At 37.4% G+C, this 27365-nt stretch overlaps 1 protein-coding gene across 1 annotated transcript in view; it reads left to right on the top strand.

Annotated features, from left to right (window-relative positions):
- The window catches only part of Itgav (integrin subunit alpha V), an 89374-nt gene that overhangs the window by 42695 nt on the left and 19314 nt on the right, over positions 1-27365 (top strand). The window contains exons 6-19 of the mRNA XM_070019539.1: positions 578-623; positions 2360-2485; positions 3477-3521; positions 5198-5241; positions 5331-5387; positions 6872-6924; positions 7663-7865; positions 12258-12449; positions 15042-15087; positions 16983-17090; positions 18835-18893; positions 20518-20672; positions 25363-25500; positions 26602-26669. Of these exons, the coding sequence (XP_069875640.1) occupies positions 578-623; positions 2360-2485; positions 3477-3521; positions 5198-5241; positions 5331-5387; positions 6872-6924; positions 7663-7865; positions 12258-12449; positions 15042-15087; positions 16983-17090; positions 18835-18893; positions 20518-20672; positions 25363-25500; positions 26602-26669 (1340 nt within the window). The remainder of the gene's footprint in view (positions 1-577; positions 624-2359; positions 2486-3476; positions 3522-5197; positions 5242-5330; positions 5388-6871; positions 6925-7662; positions 7866-12257; positions 12450-15041; positions 15088-16982; positions 17091-18834; positions 18894-20517; positions 20673-25362; positions 25501-26601; positions 26670-27365) is intronic.

Below are 27365 nucleotides of genomic sequence, written 5' to 3'. Positions count from 1 at the left end.
ACATACATATGTATATATAGGGAATATGTATATATGTTGGGAGGGAAAATCTCTTGTATACAGCAAGAAAAAATTTCTGTAACACTTTGTTTCAAACACAAAATACTTTGAACTGGTCATAGTATGTTATGGATTTAGGAAATGTTAGTATTGTATAGACCTTTATCCCATAATTTTCTACCTGTTTAAATGTGTGAGACATAAAAGGTAGTTTTCCTTTAGAAGAAAGTTTCTCAACGATTATTAGAATCAGTCTTAAAAAGTCACATCTAATATACAAAATTAAAAAGTAATTGTTTCTTATTGTATTTCTACTAGTACTTCATTTAAAATATGACAAACAGCCAAGATCTACAGTAAATTTTTTCACATATTAATAAATGTATTGGAATTTTACTTTTTAAACAAACCACTGAAACTGAGTTAGATGAGTTTGAAGTGTATGATTTTTGTTTTAATATGTACAATCAATGTAAATACAACATAAATGTCTTTGATTATTATGTGTTTATTGCATTTATTTCTGTTCCAAAACTGTATTTAAGTATGTATTCTTTTGTTCTATGCTTCAATCCAGGCTGACAGAGTACTTCTTGGAGGTCCTGGTAGCTTTTATTGGCAAGGTAGGTTAATATTCTAACTCATTCATTAATGCCTGTGTGTTTCTCAGTGACCAGGATTTTCATGCACCCATGAAAAATTTCAAATTATTATAAAGAAATGTAAAATGTAATTTAAATATTAAATGTAATTTAAATTAAATATGTACTCTATATACAATGTATTATAAAGAATGTAGAATACACCAAATGTTATGTTATGCATATATTCTACTAGAAAATAAAAAATCCTCAGCTGGTGGTTCATGTCTGTAATCCAGCTATTCAGGAGGCTGAGATCTGGGGATCCCGGTACGAAGCCAGCCCAGGCAGAAAAGTCTCCATGAGACTTTTTTGTTGTTGTTTAAATGACTATTTTTTTTAATTGTAAAGGTGATGTACAGAGGGGTTACAGTTATTTATATATAAGTCAGGTATTGAGTATATTTCATTTTGAACAGTGTCCTGTAAGACTCTTATCTCCAATTAACTACTCAAAACACAGAAGTAGAGCTGTGGCTCAAAGTGGTAGAGTGCTAGCCTTGAGCAAAAGAGCTCAGGGACAGCACTCAGGACCTGAGTTCAAGCCTCACAAGTGACAAGAAAAAAAATCCTTATAATAATTTACTAAATAAATATTTGTGGTTATTTAAAATAATACCATGTTGTTGCATGTGGTATATACGTCTGTTTTTCAGACGCTCAAGCATTAGTAAGTGTAAAACCCATCAGTATAGGCAAGACTGTGGCATTCTAAAAACTCAGGGTTAAAAAGTATTTTGAAATTGTTCATGAGAATACCAAAATAATGATTTTCTTTCAATCAAAAGTGCTTTCTTAAATGTTGAAAACTTTTAATAATAAATGATCTCATTAAGTGTTTAAAAATATATCAAACTGGGAATAGATGTAAAGTAAAACATTATATTTAGTCTCTGGAAGCCTAATTATATTACCATTTGAGCTTGCACTGGTGGGTAATGCCAGTAATCCTAGCTTCTCAGGAAGGCTGAGATCTGAGGATCATGGTTCAAAGCCAGCCCAAGCAGGAAAGTCCATGAGATTCTTATCTCTAATTAACCATCAAAAAAAGGTGAGAACTAGAGTTATGGCCATGTAGTAGAGCACCATCCTTGAGTGATAAAGCTCAAGGACAGCATCCAGTCCCTGAGTTCAAGCCCCAGTACTGGCACCAAAAAGCAAAAACAAACACCACACCAGTTTGCACAGAATTTGCTTTTTGTCATAACTAAGTATTTTATTAAAATGAATATTTTCATAGATCTCAGAATTGTCTCTAAAAGAATAGAAAATGTTTCTTCAGGTCTGGCTTACTCAATACCATTTTTTCCAAGTCTTTCCATTTCTTTACATAGGGCAATGTCATTCTTTTTGATGGAAGCATATCAATGAGAGTTCAAGCCCCACACTTACCAAAAAAAAAAAAAAAAAAAAAAGAAAGAAAGAAAGAAAAGAAAAGATCAAATCTTAGATTTAGCATTAATAACGAGAGAATTATTTAAGACTAAAGGATTAGAAATATCTATCTGGTCAAACTTGAGACAGGTAGATCATAAGTTCAAGACTGGCCTGAGTGACAATGTTAGAGGGATTCTGTGTCACAAGCAAGACAAAAGAAAAAAGTAGAAATACTGGTATCTAATATCTAGTATGGTTTTGTTCATGTAAATATCAGCCATTGTCTGCATGATAAGGTTTTCATTAGAAGGTTATTTATGTGTGTATGTGTGTTTTTTAAGGTCAGCTTATTTCGGATCAAGTGGCAGAAATTGTATCTAAATATGACCCAAATGTTTACAGCATCAAGTATAATAACCAATTAGCAACTCGGACTGCACAAGCAATTTTTGATGACAGTTATTTGGGTAAGTGGAACCAAAATAGAGACTCATTTATTAGACCTGTGTATTTTTCCTGTAATTTGCATATAATACTTTAGTATAAAAAGTTATATAATGTATTATAATATAACATAGTATATGTAATATTATATTTAGTAGAAAAAGGTTGAAAAGCAAAAAATAAGACCAGGAGCTTGTGGCTCATACTGCTAATTGTAGCCACTCAGAAGGCTAGTATCTGTAGATCTCAGTTCAAAGCCAGCTTGAAAAAAATTGTGAGACTTATCTCATATTAACCAGCTGGCAGTAGAGGTGTGGCTCAATTGGTAGAGCAGAAAAGCCAAGCAAGAGCACAAGGCCCTGAGTTCAGGCCCCAGTTTTGGCTCACACACGCACACACACACAAATATGTTCATATATGTGTGTTTATAACAATAGTAATAGCTAGTCTTTAAGGTGAGCGTATTATGTTTTGGGTACTTTTCTAAGTATTTTGTTTGCTCATTAATCCTCAAAGCAAGGTTATGAGAAGGGCACTATGATCATTCCTATCTTCTGGGCAGTAACACAGAAACACAGAGAGGCAGTCTCATCCCATGCCTGAAGTCACCTTGCCCAGCTAGTCTGATTCCAGAACTATCCGAGTCTGCTAATTTACAGTTTTGGATTTGAGGATTTATTAAAGTTTGTTCTCATTCTTTAATTTTATTTGTAATCTGTAGAACCAAATCACACCATAGAAGTACTAATTTGCTGCTTGAGAGAATCTGTTATTTGTTAGTACTTTTGGATGAATTGCAAATATACTCTGTTTTTACAGACTTCCTTGTAGAGTGAATTAAAACCATTTGATTCCTATTTGAGTATTTAACTGACTTTGATTTTAAAATTTGTTTATGGTAAATATCTACCATTCTCAGAGGACAAAGGGTTACCCAATTAAAGAATTACTTGAAAAGTTTGCAGGAAAGAAAACTACTCTACCTCATGTTCCTTCTCTTTGTTTCTTGCTCAGGTTACTCAGTGGCTGTTGGAGACTTCAATGGTGATGGCATAGATGGTAAGAAGAACCTGTGATATGCTTAAGTATTTGAAACATGTTGACATTGAACTTTTTCTGCAACTTAAAGCACTGCTACAGAATATTCACAGAAAGGAAGAACAGAGGAGAGTCCAAGCTGGGTCTCTGGCGTCTCCTCCACTGGGGAGGGGTTGAGAACTCACAGAGCTGCTGTGGGCCTTGGTCTTTTTCCCTTCCCAGCCCCCAGCACTGTGAGTTCTCAGCCCCTTTTGCCCGTCATTCTTCACCTTTCCTGCAACCTGCTTGGTTCCTTTATCTAGGTTTGATTTGTAACTGATGCTGTAAGTTTTAGATTTGTTTGTTCTAACCTATTGGTGAATTAAAAGGCAGGAAACTGTTTAAAGTAGACAGGACAATTTTATTTGAAATTGAAAGGAAAGCTGTGGAAAGTAAGGAGACTATGAAGAGAGAGTCCTCTTTGAAGGCAGTTACTATAGGATGGGTTCCTCCCATATCTTCTCCCCTTGTCATTGTGCTGATTGTGTGATAGCTTGTGCATGTACCACCGTGGCTCCTTCGCTGGCTAGACAGACACCCAGAGCATTGTGTGAGTAAGAAGTATTTAAGCAGACACCCAGGGCATTCTGGAAAGAAGCATTTGAGTAGGAACTTGAGTCACAATGAGAATAAGTGTCATGATGGATGGACCCCATGTTATCTTCCATGTGTTACGTCTGCCATTTTTTATCCCTCTCTACCCAACAGTTACCTTTCTTTCTCTTATAGCTTCAGAGAACCATCTGTGATATGGCTTCTCATTTTCTGGTTTGTCATCTTTCTCGGCAAGCTTAGATTTTACCTTACCTGGCTCATTTTTCTGTTACCACCAGCTACCCCATTTCGATTTACTTTGTTTTTTTCTTTTTTTTTACTGTAAATATAGTATTTCTTAGTTCTTAGGTAACTTTTTCTTATTTCTTATTCTTTTTTGGGGGGAGGGTCCAGTCGTGGGTCTGAACTCTGGGCCTGGGTGCCGTCCCTCAGCTCTTCAGCTCAAGACTAGCGCTCCATCATTTGAGCCACAGCGCCACTTCTGGCTTTTTTTTTCCTGCTTATGTGGTGCTGAGGAATCGAACCCAGGGCCTCATGCATGCAAGGCAAGCGCTCTACCACTGAGCCACCTTCCCAGCCCCCTTATCTCTTCTTATTTAACAAGATTGCATTCATTGAGTCCCTAGGATTTCTTTTCATTGAGTCCCTAGGAATGTGTCATTTTATAAATTTTGATTTTATAGTTAAAAATGTTAGATTTAGTCGGGCACCAGTGGCTCAAACCTGTTACCCTAAGCTACTTAGGATGTGGAGATCTGAAGATCAAGGCTCAAAGCCAGCTTGAGCAGGAAAGTTTGTAAGGTTCGTACCTCTAATTAAGCAACAAAAAATCCCTAAGTGGAGTTGTAGCTCAAGTGGTAGAGGTCTAGCCTTGAGCAACAAAAAAGGACAGTGCTTTTGCCTTGTGCATATGTGCATATGCGCCAGCAAACACACATACAGGATGCTAGATTTATTATGGAGTACCAATTTTAAAAAATCTCCTTTCATTTTTTACTGAACAAGCATAACAAATCTTAAAGCTCTCTGGTTGAGCCACCTTCTGCCATTTCCAATGTTGGTCTTTAAGAATGAGTAATTAAGTTTTTGTTTTTACATTTCAGACTTTGTTTCAGGAGTTCCAAGGGCAGCAAGGACTTTGGGAATGGTAGGAAAGCGCAAAGATTTTTTTAAAAAAAGAATCCATATTATCGTGTGTTTTACTATTTTTCATTTACTTTTGTTTTTCCTACATAGGTTTATATTTATGATGGGAAGAATATGTCCTCCTTACACAATTTTACTGGTGAGCAGGTATGCTTTTAAATGTTACTCCTCCCCTTCATCATAAAAGCTGGTTATTACATAGGAGAAAGTGTTTAAAATAGAGAAAAGTGTGAAAGACATCTCTAATCCAGTTAAACAGAGAATCCATTAAACTACCATGTTATAGTATATATACCACAAAATGCTATATATATATATATATATATATATATATATATATATATATATATATAACTTTTATGAGGGTGAGCATCTGTATATAAACAACATTAGCTCAATATATTTTACATTCTATGTCATGATTTTTTCCAGTCAGTTGGAGGCATAAGATCTGTTACTTGTTACAATTAACATTCAACACATTTGTGTGTGTGTGTGTGTGTGTGTGTGTGTGTGTGTGTATGTGTGTTCAGGGACAAGATTTTGCTATATTAATCAGCATTTTCTCATCAGCATTTTCTAATATATTAAAAATTTTTTGGCAGTTATTGAAATGGTTTTATGATTCCATAAGACTCAGTGTAGTAGATACAAGATAGGCTTTAGGTATTTTGCCTTTGTTTTCGCCAGAGTAATTTTTTTTTTAACTCAAACCTTGTGTTACTGCATAATAGGGCTAGTAGAATTTGGTTTGTTTCATTTTAGTAAGTGAAAATCAAATTGCACAAAAGCTTGATTTTTCTTTGCTATTATCACTAAATTCTCCTTAAGGAATGATTTTTATTAGATGCAAAAAAAAAAAGCACAGCACAGAGATGTGTGTTATAGATGAGACGAGCATAGTTAATTTTTACTACATGAAATAAAGTAGTTCTTTCCAGTGCTAGACATTTTCTGTGAGAATTTTACGATATCTGTATTTATGTCCCTTTCATAATTATTTCCAGCAAGATTGCTCTGACTGTGATGGTGATAGTCATAATAGCCCATAATAAACTCAGACTCACTTCTGCTATGTCAGCGTCAAAAGCAGAACCATCTAGAGTCATTGATTGAAATGTGAGACAAAAATGAGCTCCATTCTGTATCTTTCTAAACAGTTATTTCCTCTCAGTCTTACTAGTTACACATAGAGACCATTATTATTAATTACTATTAGTTAATAATTGTCATCATCCCAACTGCATCGGTATCCATGTACAACATCTTGGATTCAGTTAAAATGCCTGTTGGTGACTATATGTCTTTCTGTTAGGGTGTCTAACAATTTGAGGGGTAGAGAGGAAATGAGATGATAGCTTAGGCCTTGGAAGGAGAAATAACTAGGATTTGAACGAAGAAGACATTAGAGTGATGTGCCTAGAATACATTTGACCCATAAATCTAGGAAGATAAACAGGTCTTATCGCTTGATTGTATTGGTAGAATAAATGAAAAGACAAAGCATTCAGATTGAAATGCTATATTCTGAGAAAAGTAATCCTTTCTGTGAGATACATGTACTACAAATGTGAATTGTCTGATCTACTTGGTCCAGATATAAACATCTTTTTTTGCATCTTCTTATTCAGATGGCTGCATATTTTGGATTCTCTGTAGCTGCTACTGACATTAACGGGGATGAGTAAGTTTAAAAAATGTTTCCAGAAACTGTTTCTTGTGCTTGTGAATATACTCTCCTAAAGCTAAACATTTTTCCTTCACTTTGCTTGTCTCTTACCTGCTAAAGCCTTTCTTTTTAGGGCAATGATTGGAAGCAATGTTAATAATGAATATTAATAAACAATTGTGTTGGTTATAATTTTTTCAATAGCTTTTATAACTATAAAATATTTTTGCTGTACTGGTAATTTCTTGAAAGAGTTGAAGGAAGATTTGGCTTTTGAGGCTGTGATGCCTATGTTTTGGTGTGATAGTATGAGTTTCTACACCTGTCTCTAGGATTGAGTCTGGGTTCCTGTAGTGAATATTGGATGAACCATTCATGATCCATGTATCTGCATCACCTATAGCTGCTCAATCATTGCTATGACTGGTTTTGGTATCAATGTAACCATAAGATGTCCAAAGGGGCAGGTATCCTCAGGGCTTGAACTTAGGACCCTGGTACATTTGTTCAGGTTTTGTGCTCACAGTTGGTGCTCTACCATTTGAGCCACACATCTCAGGATTTTTGCTGATTATTCAGAGAAAATAGTCTTAGATTTGTCTGCCTGCACTGGTTCCAAGTGATTCTCAGTTCTCAGCCTTCTGAGTAGCTATGGGTAAGTGCTGAGCACACCATTGCCTGGCTGGAAACATAGTTTTAATAAGAAGGAAGAGATTGCTTTGATTTTGTTCAGTGAGAAAACTATTGTTTCAGTTATGCAGATGTGTTCATTGGAGCACCCCTCTTCATGGATCGAGGATCTGATGGCAAACTCCAAGAGGTGGGGCAGGTCTCGGTGTCTCTGCAAAGACCTTCAGGAGACTTCCAGACTACAAAGCTCAATGGGTTTGAAGTCTTTGCAAGGTTTGGCAGTGCCATTGCTCCCTTGGGAGACTTGGACCAAGATGGCTTCAATGGTAAGGTCAAAGTGTAGCAGTTGGGGGTTCTGATTTTATCTCCACCAGAAAAATGCCCTAAAATCCTATCAGTAGGAACTCACTTGAATAAACATCCTTTGTGGAAAGATGGTTGCTTTTTAAATTCTTTATTAAAAATGAGAATAAAATAAAAAAAAGTAACTTATGAGTTACTATTTAAGCAGTCTGACGTCTGAGTGTCAAATGATTCATTTCTGAAAGGAACTTTCCTTCTCTGTAAATGGCGGTATTTCTCTCTGCATCCTGCTGAGAGAGCGCCCTCTACTGTCTATTTGGATATTAATGCCAAAGGCTCCCAGGCATATAGTCAAAGCAGGTTGACTAGTGGCATGCCTACCTCCTAGGTGTGATTTTCCAGTCATGTTTTTAAACCCTAAATTTCTTGTGGCTGTGTAAGAATTTGAGTATGTTCATTGGCAGATGTAAGAGGTGTAAGCTCATTTTTAAAAATAATTTTAAGGGCTGGGATGTAGCTCAGTGGCAAAGCGCTTGCCTAGCAAGTGCAATGTCCTGGGTTCGATCCCCAGTACCAAAAAAGAAAAGACAAAAAAAAAAAAAAACACAGTTTAAAAAAACCCAAACAAAAATTTTTTAATAGTTGTAGATACCTAGATGTCTTTTTCCCCCCAGTCCTGGGGCTAGAACTCAGGGCCTTGGAACTGTCCCTGAGCTTCTTTTTGCTCAAGGCTAGCACTCTACCACTTGAGACACAGTGCCACTTCTGGTGTTTTCTGTTTATGTGGTACTGAGAAATTGAATGGGCTTCTATAGATTATAAACTAGATATATGAAATGTAGATCACAAGATGTGCTGGTAACAAAAGCTACATTTACACCTGATGACATTCAGTGGCATTGGTTCTGTATTCTGACTCCTTCCTTTCCAACTACTCCCACCAGAAAAACCTTAGATATCATAATCAAAGAGGGTTATCAAAATAATCACTATCTATTCTATGAGCCAGGTGTCTGGCTCAGGCCTGTAATCCTAGCTACTCAGGAATCTGAGATCTGAGGATTGAGATTCAAAGCCAAGCCCAGGCAAGGAAAGTCCATCTCCAATTAAGCACCATCTCCCCCACCCCCACAAAAGTCAGAAGTGAAGCTATAGCTCAAGTGATAGAGCACTAATCTACCCATAAAAACACAAACCAGAAAAGAAGAACTAAAATGATCAGAAGAGGGAAGAAGTTGACTGCTTGAAAATATAGCCCTTTTAAAATATAATAGCCAAGGATGAAAATAAAAAGAAAACATGTATAAAACAAGTATATAAATACTTAAGAGGGCTGGGAAGGTGGCTTAGTGGTAGAGCGCTCACCTTGCAAGCATGAGGCCCTGGGTTCGATTCCTCAGCACCACATAAGCAAAAAGAAAAAAGCCGGAAGTGGCGCTGTGGCTCAAGTGGTAGAGCACTAGCCTTGAGCCGAAGAGCTGAGGGTCAGCGCCCAGGCCCAGAGTTCAGGCCCCCACAACTGGACCCCCCCAAAAAAAATGCTTAAGAGTTTAAGGCTGGGCACCAGTGGCTCATGCCTGATCTGAGGATCATGATTCAAAGCCAGTCTGGTTAAGAAAGTCAGTGATACTCATCTCTACTTAACCACCAGAAAACTGGAAGTGGTCCTGTGGCTCAAACTGGTAGAATGCTAGCTTTAAGTGCAAAAAGCTGAGGGACAGTGCTTAGGCTCTGAGTTCAATCCTCACAACCGATTAAAAAATTAAAAAAGGAAGTTTAGAAAAATTACAGTTTATATTAGCTGGACACCAGGGGCTTATGTCTATAACCTTAGCTACTCAGGAGGCTGAGATCTGAAGATTGCAGTTAAACGCCAGCTCAATCAGGAAAGTCCATGAGACTCTTATCTCTACCACAATAGCTGGAATTGGAGCTGTGACTGAAATAGTAGAGCTTGAGCCTTCAGCAAAAAGAAACTCAGGAACAGTGCCTATGCCCTGGATTCAAGCCCCAGTAGTGGTGCACTCACACACATACACAAAAAGTTTATATTAAATCATCCCTCAATAGAGCAATATTTTGTTCAGAATTTATGTTATAGTAAATACTTTCTTAATGTATATGTCAGCTTAGAAATTATGCTTACTTTTTATAATTTAACAAAGGAAAAAAGACTATGTAATTTAAATACTTATTTTTAAAGGATAACACATTTTTAGTTGATGCATGTACAGACCAAACAGTCTTTTGTGGGATGAAAATGAGAGTAAGGCTGAGCCCCCAGGTCACAGAAGAACTAGCATTTCAGAAGGGGCAATGTATATGTGAAACAATCGACACTAGCCTGTGATCACCAAAGTGCTTGAGATACTTAACACAAAGGAGGAGAGATCTAAGTGTCTTTGATGTCTCAAGGGGTATCATTGAGGAGTCATAAAAATCATGTAGGTACAATAAAGAAACTGGAGCAATTTGGTATGGCTGGTACAGAAGAGCCATTATAGAAGAGAGAAACATGTCCTTGATATAAAGTTTATGGGTTTTTTGGTGGTTTTTTGTTTGTTTTTTACTTTTTATTTTTGTGCTGGTACTGGAGCTTGAACTCAGGGCCTACATGCTGCCCTTGAGCTTCTTTTGCTCAAGGCTAGCACTCTTATCACTGGAGCCAGAGCTCTGCTTTTTGGTACTTAATTGGAGATAAGAGTCAGGAACATATCAGCTGAGGCTGTCTGCCAACCTCAGTCCTTGGAACTCAGTCTCCGAGTAACTAGGATGTTTATAGGTGTGAGCCGCTGGTGCCTAGACACACTTGCCAGTTTTGAAGAGAATGGGCGGTGAGATCAGGACTAGAAGTGGGAGCCACTTACTTAAGAGGCTGGTGTGGGGTTCAGGAAAAGCATAGCAATGGCATGGCTGAGGTGGGAACATTAGAGCCAGAGAGATGCAGATAGATAGATAGAGTTAGGGAAGATCATAGTGACCAGGTAGTGTTTGGAAGTGTGTGTGTGTGTGTGTGTGTGTGTGTGTGTGTGTGTGTGTGTGATGCAGATAGATAGAGTTAGGGAAGATCATAGTGACCAGGTAGTGTTTGTGTGTGTGTGTGTGTGTGTGTGTGTGTGTGTGTGTGTGTGTGTGTGTGTGTGTGTGTGTGTGTGTGTGTGTGTGTGTGTGTGTGTGTGTGTGTGTGTGTGTGTGTGTGTGTGTGTGTGTGTGTGTGTGTTGGCCCTGGGGCCGGAACTCAGGGCCTGGACCCTATCCTTAAGCCTCTTTTTTCCCAAGGCTAGTTCTTTACCACTTGAGCCACAGTGTCACTTTCAGCTTTTGCTTGTTTAAAATTTTTATTTTATTGTAAAGATGCTGTGCAGAGGGGATACAGTTACATGAGTAAGTTAATGAGTACATTTCCTGTCAAGAATTGTTACTCCCTCCTTTGTAACTGTTCTCCCACTATTCCTTCCCTCCCCCCGTCCCTCACTCCTCTCAACACCCCCCCCCTCAAAGTTATAAAGTTCATTTCCAGTATACTGTCTTGTGGGTATCATTGTTGCTAGGACTATATATAATGAAGCATAGCAACACTAACTCCAACTTTTGGAAAAAAGAGGGTCTCATTAGACTCTCTATACAGTTTGTTCTTTTTCACTATTGTTTTTCCCCCTATGGTTTCCTCATTTGCAATAATTAGAATATATCTAGGATAATTTTGTCAGATGAGCAGAAAACCCAAAAGCAATGTACTTCCGGCTTTTTCTGAGTCTCATGAACGTACCTGCCTGGGCTGGCTTCAGACAAGGATCCACAGATCTTAACCTCCTGAATAGCTAGGATTACAGGCATGAGCCACCAGTGCCTGGCTGAAATTATTATTTTTTAAAGCATTGAAAATGTTATATGTTTATGTATTTTTATGAAGTCTTAACTTTCAAATATATTTTTGAACCAGATTGACTTCTATTGAGAAAAAAACGAAAACTATGTGTAAATAAATTATGATGGGGGGGTAGGATTTTAAGTTATAGGATGAACTTTAGATGAGTTTTTGACCTGTGCTCTTGCCACCTTCTACGCGCAGATTTTAAAGATAAAGCATTTGAAGTCTGAATGGTTTGTTCAAGATCAAACCCAGAATATCTCAATCCAAACTAATGTAATTCGTAAAATGGCATAAATTTACAATTTTTGCTTGAGGTTTCTTAAATTAGATGAGTACTTTTAAATGGAATACTCCATTGCACTTTGAATCATTACTTAACATGGTAAATGGGTTCTAGAAATACTGAAGTTTTCATATAAATAATTGTAAGTACTAAGATGCTTCTCTGTTCTTGTCTACTTTCTGCTTTCTTTGTCTTCTTTACTCCTTTCATTTCTCTTTCCCATCTCTTGCCCCATCCTCCTCTCCTTTCCTCCCACAGATATTGCAATCGCAGCTCCATATGGTGGTGAAGATAAAAAAGGAATTGTTTATATTTTCAATGGAAGATCAACAGGCTTGAATACAGTACCATCTCAAATCCTTGAGGGACAGTGGCCTGGTCAGAGCATGCCACCAAGCTTCGGCTATTCGATGAAGGGAGCTACAGACATAGACAAAAATGGATATCCAGGTACTTTCTCACCAATTCATGTGGCTCTTAGACGCCTCCATTCTGTAGTTAGCAGTTTTAGTTACTCTTGTCTTGATTTAGATTATGAATCTTTTTTTAACTTAAATTTTATGGTTAAGGTAGAGTTACGGTTACACAAGTCAAGTAATGATATAAATCTTTTAAAGTTAATATTTCAAGTGTCGATCAGGCACCTGCTGTATTCAAAACATGGTTCTCACTGAAAGGATAAGAACAGAGTATAAAACAAATTGTTGAATTTATTGTATTACCTTTAAGTCTATTAGAATATCAGAAAAAAATCTAATCTTGTAGATGCTATAAACAAAAGCCAAATACTTGGTCCAAGTTGTTGTTGTTGTTGTTGTTTTTAATAGCCATTTTGAGCTCTTTTTTCTTTTTGTATGTGTGTGGTACTGGGCTTTGAACTCATAGCCTCAAGTTCTCACTTGGCTTTCTTGCTCATAGCTGATGCTCTACCACTTGTTCCCTTCTAACAAATCTTATTTTACCTTACTTTTCATCTCCATGCATTGATCTCTGCACAGTTCTACATTGTATACCTCAGGGTAAAAATCCTAAAATTGTGGTGGCAAATTTATGTTGTTTTAAGGTTGTTAATACATATTGGCTCCATTTGTTAGGAAATGGAAAGACTTGGAAAAAATTGTATTAAGTGAAGTAAGCCAGACCCAAAGAAACATAGGTCCCATGGTTTCCCTTATTTGCAATATCTAGTACATGTGTAGGACAAGCAGAAAAGGTCAAAAGCTATGTCCATATGACCATATAAGATGATGTTAAGCGAAATGAACCCAAGATAGGGACACAAACATCTTTTTTCTTTCTTGCTATTGTTTCTAACCTATTTATAAGGTACTATGTGATTTTTTTTTTGTTGCTTTGTATGTTTCTCCCCCACGGTATAACCCCTGCTTTCACTCTATTTGATGTCGGTGCCCTACATCTTGTATGTACACTTCTCTAATTCGGGAAGGGGAAGGGAAAAGGTAAAAAAAAAAAGCTTAAATAAAGATACAGGTTGACCCATTGTAAAGTGAGATGTACAAAACACTATGTTGAAATGAACTTACAACTTCGGCCGGAGGTGTAGAAGGGGGTGGCAGTGGTGGGAAACAGGGATGCTAGGGGAAAAACAAAGGAGGAGGCAAATGCTCAATAGGAAATGTACTCATTATCTTGCTCATGTAACCGTAACCCCTCTGTACAGTATTTTTACAATAAAAAAGTACACAAAAAACTAAGAGGGGCTGGGAAGGTGGCTCAGTGGTAGAGCACTTGCCTTGCATGCATGAGGCCCTGGGTTCAATTCCTCAGCACCCATAAGCAAAAAAAAAAAAAAAGCCGGAAGTGGTGCTGTGGCTCAAGTGGTAGAGCTCTAGCCTTGAGCTGAAGAGCTGAGGGGCAGTGCCCAGGCTCAGAGTTCAGGCCCACGACCGGACCCCCCCCCCCCCAAAAAAAAAAAAAAAACTAAGAGATAAAAAACATTGTATTAAAAATACCTAACAAAAAAATTAACAAACTTTTTTTTCCTCCCCAAAAAACAAATTTACCAAATGGTTTTTTTAATCAGCTTTTTAAAACAATAAACAATTGATTGTTTTCCCATAATCATTCCTCTTTTCAAATAATTTGGCTATATAATAAATGGATAATATTACTTTGTCTCAGTTAACAGTTTCACATTACTAGTGAGCATTTTTAATATATCTTTTTGCAGTTGGGGGGCTTTCTAAAATGTATTTTTGTCTCTTTTTCGATTGAGATGTGGTTGTTTTCCTTTATTCATACATTTTTTTTTTTATAAACCTTGCTTAGTACCTTAAATACTAGAGGTGTTGGCTTCTGAATTTTTCAGCATTTCCCAGTTTGTCACATTTGCATCTTAACTATGGAGAAGTTTTAAATTTTTCATGGGATTCAATTCACCTGTCCTTCTGTTTTCTCTTATACTTTTTATACTTAGAAAGGGCTTCCTCACATTCAGCTTGTATCTGTATGATGGAGCTCTGATTTCATTTTGTTTTCAAATCACGAGTTGTATCAGTTACATGTAAAAATGGGTGCATTTTATTCTTGCTGATTTGAATGCTCTCTGTTAGCAGATTTAGCATGTCTGTGTATGTGTGTACATGTGTATGTGTATGCACATGCGTGTGTGCGTGCATGTGTGCTTTTTTGGAGTTTCCCTTTATTTTTGAAACAAAGCAAGAGGAAAAAAAGAAATTTAATAATAACTGTATAATCTGCACAGGCATCCACAAAACTAAACTTTGGAGTATTCATGTATAGGAAATGGGCCCTTCCTGTTGTTGCAATTCCTACTAAATATTCATTGAAAGAATTCTTGTTTACTTTAAAGATCTAAATGATCTTGTAATGAGTGTTTGTACTGCTGAGCTTTTTTAAAAAACAGTTTTCAGATATTATTTATAGCTTTATACGTGTTTTCTTTCAACTTTTACTTTGGGAATATGTTTAATTCTTTTTAATTGCATTAAGTATTTTATAAAGTGACATAAAATTAATAAAGCATTATTGCTAATAACATTTTTTTTACTTTCTCTCAAGATTTAATTGTTGGAGCTTTTGGTGTTGACCGAGCAGTCTTGTACAGGTAGGTTCCATATTCTGTAGTATAGAAATATTCAACATGAGGGCTGGGAAGGTGGCTCAGTGGTAGAGTGCTTGCCTTGCATGGATAAGGTCCTGGGTTCAATTCCTCAGTACCACATAAACAGAAAAAGCTGGAAATGGCTCTGTGGCTCAAGTGGTAGAGCGCTAGCCTTGAGCAAGAGCAGCTCAGGGATAGTGAGTGCCAGGCCCTGAGTTCAAGCCCCGGGACTGGCAAAAAAAAAGAAAAAGAAATATTCAACATGAAATATTCGAAAGCTTAAGAGCCAGTGTTTAAATTTGTTTCAGTTCTTGAAACAATGATACAGTGTGCTTGTTCTTTCTATGAAATATTTGCAGCAGGGAAAGAATACGTATATAAGGAGGTACTAAATAGAAAGCTGTACTTCATTTTCTTTTTTTCTTTTTCTTTTTTTTTTTTTTTTGCCAGTCCTGGGGCTTGAACTCAGGGCTCTGTCCCTGAGCTTCTTTTGCTCAAGGCTAGCACTCTACCACTTGAGCCACAGTGCCACTTCCAGCTCTTTCTGTTTATGTGGTACTGAGGAATCCAACCTAGGGCTTCATGTAGAACACTTGCTTACTATGCACAAGGCCCTAGCCTTGACCTCTAGCCCTTCAAAAATAAAAATCTAAAGTGTACAAATTGTGTGGTATATATTTTTCTGAAAGAGGGAGGCTATTTACTTGGTGTTTGTACCCTAGTACTCTGGGATCACAAGTACTCTGAGTACTAAATGAATATTTTTATTAGAGTAATATGTGTAAGTTTGCATATTTATTTCCCAGCTGTGTATATATTCCCAGTTGTTGTCTGTATTTAATCAATTCCTCATGCCTTATGATAGCAGCTGGCATCTCGAGAATATTAAGATGCTTATACTGTGGGCTGAGTTTATCCATGTTAGGAATACCAACATTGGTGCAGTGTATAGGAGGTTGTGATGGCTCAATTTAATGACAGCTACAGGAGAACAATGTGTACTCATGGATTTCAAGGCTTTCTCATTTTGAGACAACTTTATTGACCGGAGCTTATTGTTTTTATGCAAGATTTCAACTTGTGCATATACATGTTAGAAAAACATATTGACAGATTGAATATCTTTTATCTGAAAAGCTGATAACCAGAAGTGTTACAGCTTTTGGAATTTATTGGATTTTTGAGTATTTGCATGGATTTCACCAGTTGCTCTAAACGAAGCAATAATGCAAGTATTTCCTCTTAGCTGTTTCTGGTATATTAGTATGTGCTATGAGAAATATTCTGTGTGTGTGTGTGTGTGTGTGTGTGTGTGTGTGTGTGTGTGAGAGAGAGAGAGAGAGAGAGAGAGAGAGAGAGAGAGAGAGAGAGAGAGACCTGTAGACATTCTTTTTGTTTTTTGTTTTTGAGCCACAGCTCCCACGTGTGGCTTTATCTGTGTATACGGTGCTGAAGAATCAAACCCAGGGCCTCATGCATGTGAGGCAAGCAATCTACCACTGAGCTACCTTTCCAACCCTATAGATGTTCTTTCTACATTATCAAATCTTTTTCCTTTCCTGCTACAGTTGTATCTTGGTTATCTCTTAGAGATCAGCAAGGCAGGACTTGTAGCACTCATGCCCCTTAAGGTCCTGTACCGCATTAGTTGGACATCACACAACTATTGGAAATTCTGCTTCAATGGACTGGATTCAGATAGGCTGATCTGTTGTCCCACTTTGCCTAGAACTGAATGACAGGGCATTCAGTATTAAAATTAGGACAGATTGGCGATCTGACATTAGATTGTTTCTGTTTGTTTTGCCACTAGACACAAGGTGAATGCTTAGATCGATTTAATATTTTAAATAATGTTTTTCTTTTTCATCTATTTTTCTTTTCTTTTTTTAATACAGGGCCAGACCAGTTATCACTGTAAATGCTGGTCTTGATGTGTACCCTAGCATTTTAAATCAAGACAATAAAACTTGCTCACTACCTGGGACGGCTCTTAAGGTTTCCTGGTAAGATTTTTTTTTATAATAATAAATAAATGATCATTGTGAATGCTTTAGTCATTATAAGTATAATTAAAAATTAAGGTGGCAAGCAGTTTCTAGGTATGTGTCCTATTTTCACACTGTAGATTGGTAAATGGAAATAGTGCTCTAAAGAAGATGACATAGAAAGCATTATTTATAAAAGTAGCTTTTAAAGAACTATGTTTGGTCATGGTCCTTATGTTTGGTCATTAAAAAGAAGAAAAACTTGGGGGGGAGGGGGGAGGCTGGGAAGGGAGGTGAAGGGTAAACAAAGGAGGAGGTTGCAATGCTTGGTAAGAAATGTATGCATTATCCTGCCCATGTAATTGTAACCCTTCTGTACAGTATGTTCTCAAATAAAATTAAAAAAAAAAAAGAAGAAGAACAAATCTTATAACTCAAGGCCCTAAACAAGCTCTTGAAACTATGATTGTGTGTGTGTGTGTGTGTGTGTGTGTGTGTGTGTGTGTGTGTGTGTGTGTGTGTGTGTGTGTGTGTGTGTGTGTGTGTGTGTGTATGCGTGTGCGTACCCTCACGCACTGGTTCTGAGGCTTGAACTTAAGGCCTTTAACTCTTGCTTGGTATTTTTGCTCAAGACTGGTGCTCTACCACTTAAGTCAGACCTCTACTTGTGGCTTTTTGCTGGCTAATTGTAGGGATATGAATCTCATGTATTTTCTGCCCAAGCATGCTTCAAACTATGTTCCTCGCCTCAGCTTCAGCTTCAAACCATGTTTTTCAGACTCCTAAGTAGTTAGGAATACAGGTACAAGCCACCAGTGCCTGGTAAAACTATAAAGTTTTTCAAAGTATGTTTTTTTCAGACTTTATATCTGAGAATACCCAAAGTGCAGTATCCATGACCTGTTACAAAATTGTTTACGTCCGGGTAGTGGCTCACACCTGTAATCCTAGCTACTGAGGAGGCTGAGATCTGAAGATCCCGGATTAAAGCTAGCCCAGGCAGAAAAGTCCGCGAGACTCTTTTATCTCCAGTTAACCATCAGAAAACTGGAAGTGGCACTGTGGCTCAAGTAGTAGAGAACTCACATTGAGCTGAAGAGCTCAAGGACAGCACCCAGGCCCACAGTTAAAACTCCATGACCAACCGAAAAAAAAGAACAGAAAAGAAAGGAAATGGTTTAACAAGTATGATGATGCATATCTATAATCATAGTGACCAAGGAGGCCCAGGCCTAACAAGACCCTTAACAAGACCTTATCCACAAACCAAAAGACAAAAGAGCAAAAAGGCTGGAGGCATGGCTGAAGTGGTAGCATGCACAAAACCTTGGAATAAACAAATGTTTAGCTTAGTACTGAAAAAACAAAAATGTGGGAAGCAGTTTTATAAAATGAGACATTATTTTGAATCTCAACTACCATTTCTCTCATTTAGATTTATCTATTGGTCTATAAACTTGAGGGGAAGTTGTCTTTTTTTTCAGTAAGGCACCATGAGATCAAATATGCCAAACTTATTAAAGAATGGGATGTACTAGTTTGTATAGCTTCATATTTTAGGGATAATATTGAGACATGAGACGGACGAATGCTGTTCTGATATAAACTATGCACCATTAGCCTTCTACATTTGGAAACTTCCTATAACCAATTCCCTCCCCCTAAATACACAGGACAACTGTATTAGAATTATGGCACTTGGGTACAATTCAAAACTATATCTAGATTATAAGATTGATTTACATACTTTTTTTCCCTGCAGTTTTAATGTCAGGTTCTGTTTAAAGGCAGATGGCAAAGGATCACTTCCCAGGAGACTTAGTAAGTGTCTTATGAAAAACCATATTTGAATGACATTGTTTGTACAACACTGCATAGTTATTCAAATTGTTATCATTGTTCTTTTGTAATTTGAATATGTTTAAAGGTATTTAAGATGATAGTATAATTACTTGACTTTGCTTGGCAACAGCTGACTCAGATATAGTACATTTATTACTGGACATTGAAAGCAAAGTAGCAAGTGGAATGGTGAGTGTGCTTGTCTTCAGCAGTTATGTACAATAATGAACGCTGGGAGAAGTGAACATCTTGGTTCATATGTGGATGATCTGCTGAGATGAAATCCCTAGGGTCTTAGGAACGAAGGTGTTTTAGAAAAGATGAGAAGAGAAGTCTGGTCCCTAAGCTTAGTGTACCCAGCAAATTCTACTCCTCTCCTGAAAATGATTGATGTTGTCCCACTTTGGTCAGTATGCTAGATATGACAGGTGCCAGTGAGCCATGACAAAGCAGAGAAGAAGACTGCAATGATGGAGGTGGGAGCGGTGTGAATGTCCATGTAAACTAGCAAGAACATTTTCTGTAGGTACCTGAGAAATGAGGGAGCCATGGGACACAGGGAGGGAGGAGCAGTCCACACAGGAGTGGCAGTTTCAGGAAGCTTGTGTCTGGAGTATGCTCACTGTGTTTGAGAAAACACATGGGGGGCAGTGTAGCTGAGAACAGAACGTGAGACAAACTATCACCTAAATTTAAAATAAAAGTGGGGGGGCGGGGGCAGGGAGGATGGGAAGGGATGGGAAGGGGAAACAAAGGAGGAGGCTACAATGCTTGATAAAGAAATGTACTCATTACCTTGCCCATGTAATTGTAACTCCTCTGTGCAGTATTTTCACAATAAAAATAAAAAATATATAAAAAAATAAATAAAAATAATATAAAGGTCAGATTTAAAGAAATTTGCAAAGGGACTCTTGGTTTTCGAGTTTTGCATTCTAAGGAACTTCTTAAATTGAATCCTAGCAACTGTGTTTTCCATCACTTGACTGCTCATTTATTTTTAGGGCATTTTTGACACATTAAGCTCTAGTTGGTCACTTGCCGTGTGAGGGACATATGTATCTGGCAATTTGATATGGTAGCTTCCTTGAAGCAGAACATTAAAATGTTCACTTATCTTAGTGTTTAATACAATTATATGGGTTTATGCTAATGAATGCTTCTTAATAAGAACTGCTTGAGTCTTGCTACATGGATTAACGGTAGAAGTCTGTGCTTGTTATTTTATTGGTGCAGGCTGTAGAACCCCCTCCCTCATGCATGCTAAGCAGGTGCTGTCCCACTGAGAGACATCTAGTGGTGAAAATCTTAATTCTGCTATATTTCATTCCCTGGACTACTTGCAATGTAAATTAAGTGAGAATTTTCATCTGGTACTTGCTTTCACCACCATCATTGTTTGGGATTATGTATGACGTTACTTTGTAGATAAATGGATAAATTATTGTGACGTATTTTTGGAAGTAATAGGTTATAGTGTCACAGCAATGTACTGTCACCTCTGTTTACAAAAACAGTGATATTTATGTTTCTATGAAAGCTCTGTCTAGGCAGATAGCATCCATAAAGAATATGTTGGTTATAAGTCATTTGATTTGTATAGACTTCCAGGTGGAGCTTCTTTTGGATAAACTGAAGCAAAAGGGAGCAATTCGACGAGCACTGTTTCTCCATAACAGGTCCCCGAGTCACTCCAAGAACATGACTATCCCACGGGGGGGCCTTGCACAGTGTGAGGAGCTCGTAGCATATCTACGGGTAAGGGCGCTCTCTGTGCCATATCTTTTCTATTTTTCACTTACCACTTCCATCTAAATGGGTTTTCGCTTTCTATGAATTGGTATCCAACTGTAATGAAACGCATAGAAAATTATACTTGGGCTAGGTAGTGTGTGGTTTTGATGGTCACATTTGGCAGTGGAAGTACTAGCGAGACTGAACTCCTGGGCAGCCTGGATGTTTTGAATGGCATTTTCGCTGAATTCTGGGATAATTCTGAATAACCAGTAATATTACTGAAGGGATTGTGATACATGCATTTGTTAACTATTTCTGACCTCTGATGATAGTGAAAAAATCTCCAGGATTCAAAAATTAAGCAATTGACAAAACAAAACAAAACACCCCAAAACCCAACCCTAGTGGCAAAGGTTGAATTGTGAGTTGTAAGTAAAAGTGAGTGTAGGTTGCTGACGGGGTAGAACCTGGGGTGACGGGGAATGATAATTGCAGAAACCAGCACAGCAATCAGACTCATCTGAGCCTGTGACCTTGTGACCCCGTGACTCTCCTTGAGACTCCTGCATGAAGCCTAGAACTTTGAATGATGCTAGACTATTCTTAAGACAGAGCTACACCTTGACTCCAGCAAGATCAAATGCCTAGCATCCTGGAGAACATTCTAGGTTGGGCTTCTTGATCCCTGTGTGCTGAGATTAAGCAACATGAATTCATTAAAAGAGTAAAAAAAAAAGTGTCAAACCAGGATAGCCACTAGAAGAAATGAAATTTTAGTCTGGAAGGATGTAAAATATTGGACTTAACATTTGTAGAATAGAAACTTACATAACATGTTCAAAAAGAAGGCTGAAAATTATTTTTTAAAAAGGAAGAAAAAAGCATGAGTAAAGATTCAGAAGACACAACATAAGTGAGCAGCTTGATTTAACAGACCTCTATAGAACTCAGCACTAAACAATTAGAGAATAGAAAATTTGACCATGCATAGACCACAAAGAAAGCTTAAGGTATTTCAGAAAGGTATCTCATAGAAAGCATGTTACCTGGCCAGGAGTGTGGTGCACTCACTCCTAAAATCCCATTATTCTTGTGACAGAGCCAGGAAGGTTGCAAGCTCTGGGTCAGCTTAGGTGAAGTTAGGAAAAAAATCCAAATGAGCCAGCCGCCGGTGGCTCACACCTATAATCCTAGCTACTTAGGAGGCTGAGATTTGAGGATCGCAGTTCAAAGCCTGCCAGGGCAGGAAAGTCCATGAGATTCTTATCTCCAATTAACTACCAGAAAACTGGAAGTAGTGCTGTGGCTCAAGTGGTAGAGCGCTAGCCTTGAGCTGAAGAACTCAAGAACAGCACCCAGGCACAGAATTCAAGCCGCACGACCGACAAAAAAAGAAAGAAAGAAAAAAAAGAAATGCAAAAATGAATGCAAATGAAAAGAAAAAAAGAGGGACTGAGAGAGGTAGAGTAGAATATAATCATGGAGTAATTGTTTCCCATCACTGTAACAAATGACACAGATAATCAACATACAAAGAGAAAAATTTATCATAGCTTTAGAAGTTTTCATCCATGATTGGTTGTCCCTGTTCCTTTTGGGCCTGCAATAAGGTATAGAGACACAGATACCAGGAAAGCAACGAAAGAGGAAAGGGCCAGGCTTCCACAATTGCATATCCCAAATGATAAAACCTTCTACTAGTTCCCACAAGGGGGACCAAGCCTTTATTACTTGGTTGATATTAAATAGCCAAACTTTTGTTTTTCAGAAATTAGAAACAAAAAGATAGGCTGGGAATTTTTTTTTTTGCTAGGAAATCATAGGAATAGGATTTTTAAATGACCTTCTTGTCAAAAAGAGGTAGAGGCCGGGCGCCAGTGGCTCACACCTGTAATCCTAGCTACTCGGGAAGCTGAGATCCGAGGATTGTGGTTCAAAGCCAGCCCGGGCAGGAAAGTCCGTGAAACTCTTACCTCCAGTAAACCACTCAGAAAAACTAGAAGTGGTGCTGCAGATCAAACGGTAGAGCACTGGCCTTGAGCTGAAGAGCTGAGGGACAGTGCCCAAGCCCCAGAGTTCAAGACCCATGACTGACCAAAAAAAAAAAAAAAAGGTGGAAATTTATTTAGAACTGAATTATCATGAAAATCCTACATAACACTGTGTGGCCGTTACACAAGCAGAATATAACAGTAAATGTATACCATGAATGCTATTTAATTTCATTGACTGATAAAGGAAAATGAAGAAAACACAAAAACTCTCACAAAATTTAAAATTGAGAAAGGAAATAACCACAGATAAAGGAGGGAGTAAAATAATAAGATGCTAAGAATAACCATGTGCCAGTAGTCAGGAAAGCTTGGATAACAAGAATATTCCTAGACAGACATAGTACAACTGCCATAAAAGTGGAAAACTGGCACAATTCTATAACCATTTCATTAAGATTCAGTTAAAAATCTTTATTCAAACTCAGTTTGCAGTGGGTCAGACCTTAATTCCAGCTACTCAGGTGAAGCCAGCCAGGACTAAACGTGACCAGGATCCTATTTCAACAGATAAATCAGACTTGATGGTATATGTCACAAAAAGGAGGATAGAACTCTGAGGTTGGCCCTGAAAGGGAAAAAATAATTCATGCGACCCTGTCACAAAAATAATGAAACCAAGAAATAAATAGGCTGAGGAGGTAAGTATGAAGTGGTAGAGTACTGTCTAGCAAGTGCAATGCCCTGACTTCAAACGGCAGTAGCCCTCTGCCAAGTCTTTATTCAAAGTAAGCACAGGCTCAGATGGTTTTATTTGCAATACATTCAAGAATAAGCCATGGATGTATAGGCATGGATGTATAGGCCTGTACTCCCAGATACTTAAGAAAGTTGAGACAGAAGGCTAGCCCAGGCATAGTTAGCAAGTTAGCAACATCTCAAAACAAAACATAGCTCAAGTGGTATGGTGCTTGTCTACTAAGCACAGAGCCTTTGGTTCAATTCCCAAAATTGTTTCCCCTTCACAAAAAAGGGCACTACTTAATTCTGATAATAAACTCTTCAAGAGATTAGAAAAAAAGCTAAAAAATGATTTTAATTCATTCTAGGAGTAAGTGTAATGAATACTTCACCTGGTGAAGGACAGAATAAGAAAATGGGATTTCACTCCAGTTTTACACAGAGATGTTTTTCAAGTTACTTAGCCAGTATAAAGAAACTAAACTCTAGTAATTTATAGGAAAAGATAAATAGACCAAGTTGGATTAGGGTGTGTTAAGATAAAAAATTTGGAAGTGGAATATGACTCTTTTTACAGAAGAATGAGTGGGCATTTTGTAATAGGAAAGAATACCCCCAAATAAGTCTAATAACTTGTCAGGAGAAGCAACCAATTGTGTTATACAGATAGCACACATATCACTGAATAGCCAAAGTTAATCTGTGCAAGAGCACAGATGAGTCTTAACAAGATTTTGAACAGAAAGCAAATCTCAAATCACTCCATTGGATCCCATTTGAAATAGAGGGAAAAAGGGAGAGCAAACTAGAAGATAGTGTTGTGTCATGATATACGCACGGTAAAAGCTTGCTGAATAGCCCCATCTTACAACATGGCAGCCACAAGATGAGTAACTTTATCGTTATCGATATTTATCGGTATTGGCAGAATTCTAGTTATTATACTTGGTGTATTTTGGGGGGCTTCTTTCATTTTACTGACACAAAATAACAAGTCCACTTTAAAGAAAGTAAGAAGGAAGTCTTCATCTGTGTGGTCTGAACCAAATATAACTAGCCATTATCTGGGATCCAGACCTCTTCCCGGCTTGAACCCCTGAAGGACATGGTGCAGCATGGAAGAGATCACCTGAGCTTCTCCAGTCACAGAACCAAAGACAGCACCTGAGTCATCAAATAGGCAGGCTCTGGGAAAGTGGGCCATCTCTTCAATGGGATTCAGATATGGTCTTTAACATGGCTGCTGGGGTTGGAATTCAGGGCCCCCTCCTATTAGGCAGATGCTTTACCACTTGACCCATACCCCCAGTCCTTTCTTGCTATAGTTATTTTTCTGGAGAGTCTCATGTTTTTGCTTGGGTTCAGCCTCGTATCTCATTCCTTCTATGCGTGCTTTCCATATAGTGGGGATTACAGGAATATACCACTATAACTGGTAGGAAAAATCTTTTATGATTCAGATCTTTAATGCATTTGTTGCTTTGGGTTGATGGAAGCTAGGGATCTGTCAGGTGTTGCATCCATCACAAAGGTTTTATGTAGTAGTCATGAAAATGTTAATTCAGATACAGAGATCAGTAGTAAATAATATTGAAAAGATAGTCAAAGACAACCTATATTGTGCAATATTCCATTTTCCATCTCTCTCCAGAGAGTCATGGTGATCTAGTTCAGTCAGTGCCAAATAATCTGCACACTCATCAATATTCACATGATTCTTGAAGAGAGTGAACCTACTTTACACTTTTGTGTGAAGCAAATATTGCATCATGAAACAAAAACTGCTTATAAGTTTCTCCTGGATAACTCTGAGCTTTTCAGATATACTGTTCTTACTATAATTACCTGAGCTTTTCAGAGTTTAGTAGAACTGAAAATTCAAGGGATGAATAAGCTGGTTTTGTGATATGTACTTATGAATTTGTCTAAAGGGTTTAAGTTGATTTGTCATTTTAAATTTGCAGTGTTTCTATTTCTAGGATGAATCTGAATTTAGAGACAAGCTCACTCCTATTACTATCTTCATGGAGTACCGGTTGGATTATAGAACAGCTGCAGATGCAACAGGCTTACAGCCCATTCTCAATCAGTTCACTCCCGCCAACGTTAGCCGACAGGTACTTCGCTTTCTGCTTATTCCTAGTTTTGCTCTTCCATCTTTTCCTAAGATGTTACAGCTCAGGTTTTTAAAGAGCAGAGGATTTGCTTTTTATCACATTGATAGATGTTTAATTGAAGAAACATGAGAGAAAATACTCTTAAATTTCCAGATCAGAGATCATTAATTCAGACTAACTAGTCTTATCAAGACAAAGACAAGGTCACATTTCATATTTGGAAAATTGTAAATAACTCCAGGAGATGAATTATTTCAAAGTGCTAATTATTTAACTTTTTAGTAATTTGCTAAACATCTTTGGGGCCTAATAGCTTTAGGTACATTTTAATTGTTTTTTAAAAGCATATATATATATATTCATGTATGTATGTAATACATTGATAATTCTTTTCATAATGCAGCATAAAATTCCATGCACATGTTTATAATTTTAGAAAATTATATGTAAAGAACCTGTATTCAAATCTTTTGTTTATCTATTTTTTTATCTTAAATTTTATATTCCTTCTTTTACCTCTTACTTAAGCTCTACATCCTCCCTCTATTTGTTTGGCTTTTTTGTTTGTTAGATTTTTTTTTTTTTCTGAGATGGAGTCTCATTCCCTAGTCTGCCTTACCTTGAGCTTACAATTTTCCTCCCTCAGCCTCCCAAATCATACAGCTTAGCTAGCAACAGACTTGAACCCTCATTTCTTGACTCTTGCTTTCTCTTGTATACCAGACCTCACTCTAAAATGTTAACAGCTAATTTATTGTAAAGCAAAATGAATTCAAGTAACTATATTATATCCTATGAATTATGTTTTTCTTTTTCATTCTTGACTAGCTATATTAACTTATGTATAAATCAGTATGATCTCATTTGCCTTGAGGGTGTAATCTGCATCTCTGTCTATTCACCTATCTATCTATCTATCTATCTATCTATCTATCTATCTATCTATCTATCTATCTATCTGTCTATCTGTCTATCCATCCATCTACAAAGAAAGAGAATGTGTGTTTATATATCTACATGCATAGATATTTCCACATATTTCTATGTGCTGTATATGCAAACTATATTGATATTTATTCCTGTAAATAAACTTTTTTCTAGGCTCATATTCTACTTGATTGTGGTGAAGACAATATCTGCAAACCTAAACTAGAAGTCTCTGTAGATAGGTAAGTTTTACTCCAAGCAGTAAATATTACCCCCAAGAAGTTTAAACAGAAGCGTATTTATCCAGTATTTTACTGAGAATGTTATACTAGAGGTAATTAACAATTTTTTGTTGTTGTTGTTGGTTGCGGGGCTTGAACTCTGGGCCTGGGCATTGTCCCTCAGCTCTTCAGCTCAAGCCTAGCATTCTACCACTTGAGCCACAGTGCCATTTCCGGTTTTCTGAGTGGTTTATTGGAGATAAGAGTCTCTCGGACTTTTCCTGCTCAGGCTGGCTTTGAACCATGATTCTCAGATCTCAGCCTCCTGAGTAGCTAGGATTACAGGTGTGAGCCATTAGTGCCGGCTAATTAATAATTTTATATAATCATAAAACTATTAATCTTGAGCTTAAAAAACATCTACTGTGTTTTTACTAGTTGTCTAGCCTGACAAGTAGTACAACTGTTCATCTCCAGATAGAATCATGAAATAGTATCACATCATCTGAAGATACTCATCATTATAGAAAGGCTTTTAACTCAAGGGATATCTTTACATTAGGAAGATTCTTTTGTGAAAATCATCACAAAGAAGGAATTCATCTTTTAGAGAAAGATCAGGGAAGTAAAAAGTCCACACAAAGATATAAAATTTCTTCAGCACTAAATATGAAAAATGGAAAAAAATATGAGTGGCATTAGTATTCACTTTTACTG

Source organism: Dipodomys merriami, unplaced genomic scaffold (genome assembly GCF_024711535.1).
Source record: "Dipodomys merriami isolate MVZ:Mamm:240054 unplaced genomic scaffold, mDipMer1.0.p SCAF_1, whole genome shotgun sequence".
NCBI lineage: Eukaryota > Metazoa > Chordata > Mammalia > Rodentia > Heteromyidae > Dipodomys > Dipodomys merriami.
Note: the sequence above shows the minus strand (reverse complement) of the source record. Positions and strands in the feature narration are given on the sequence as shown.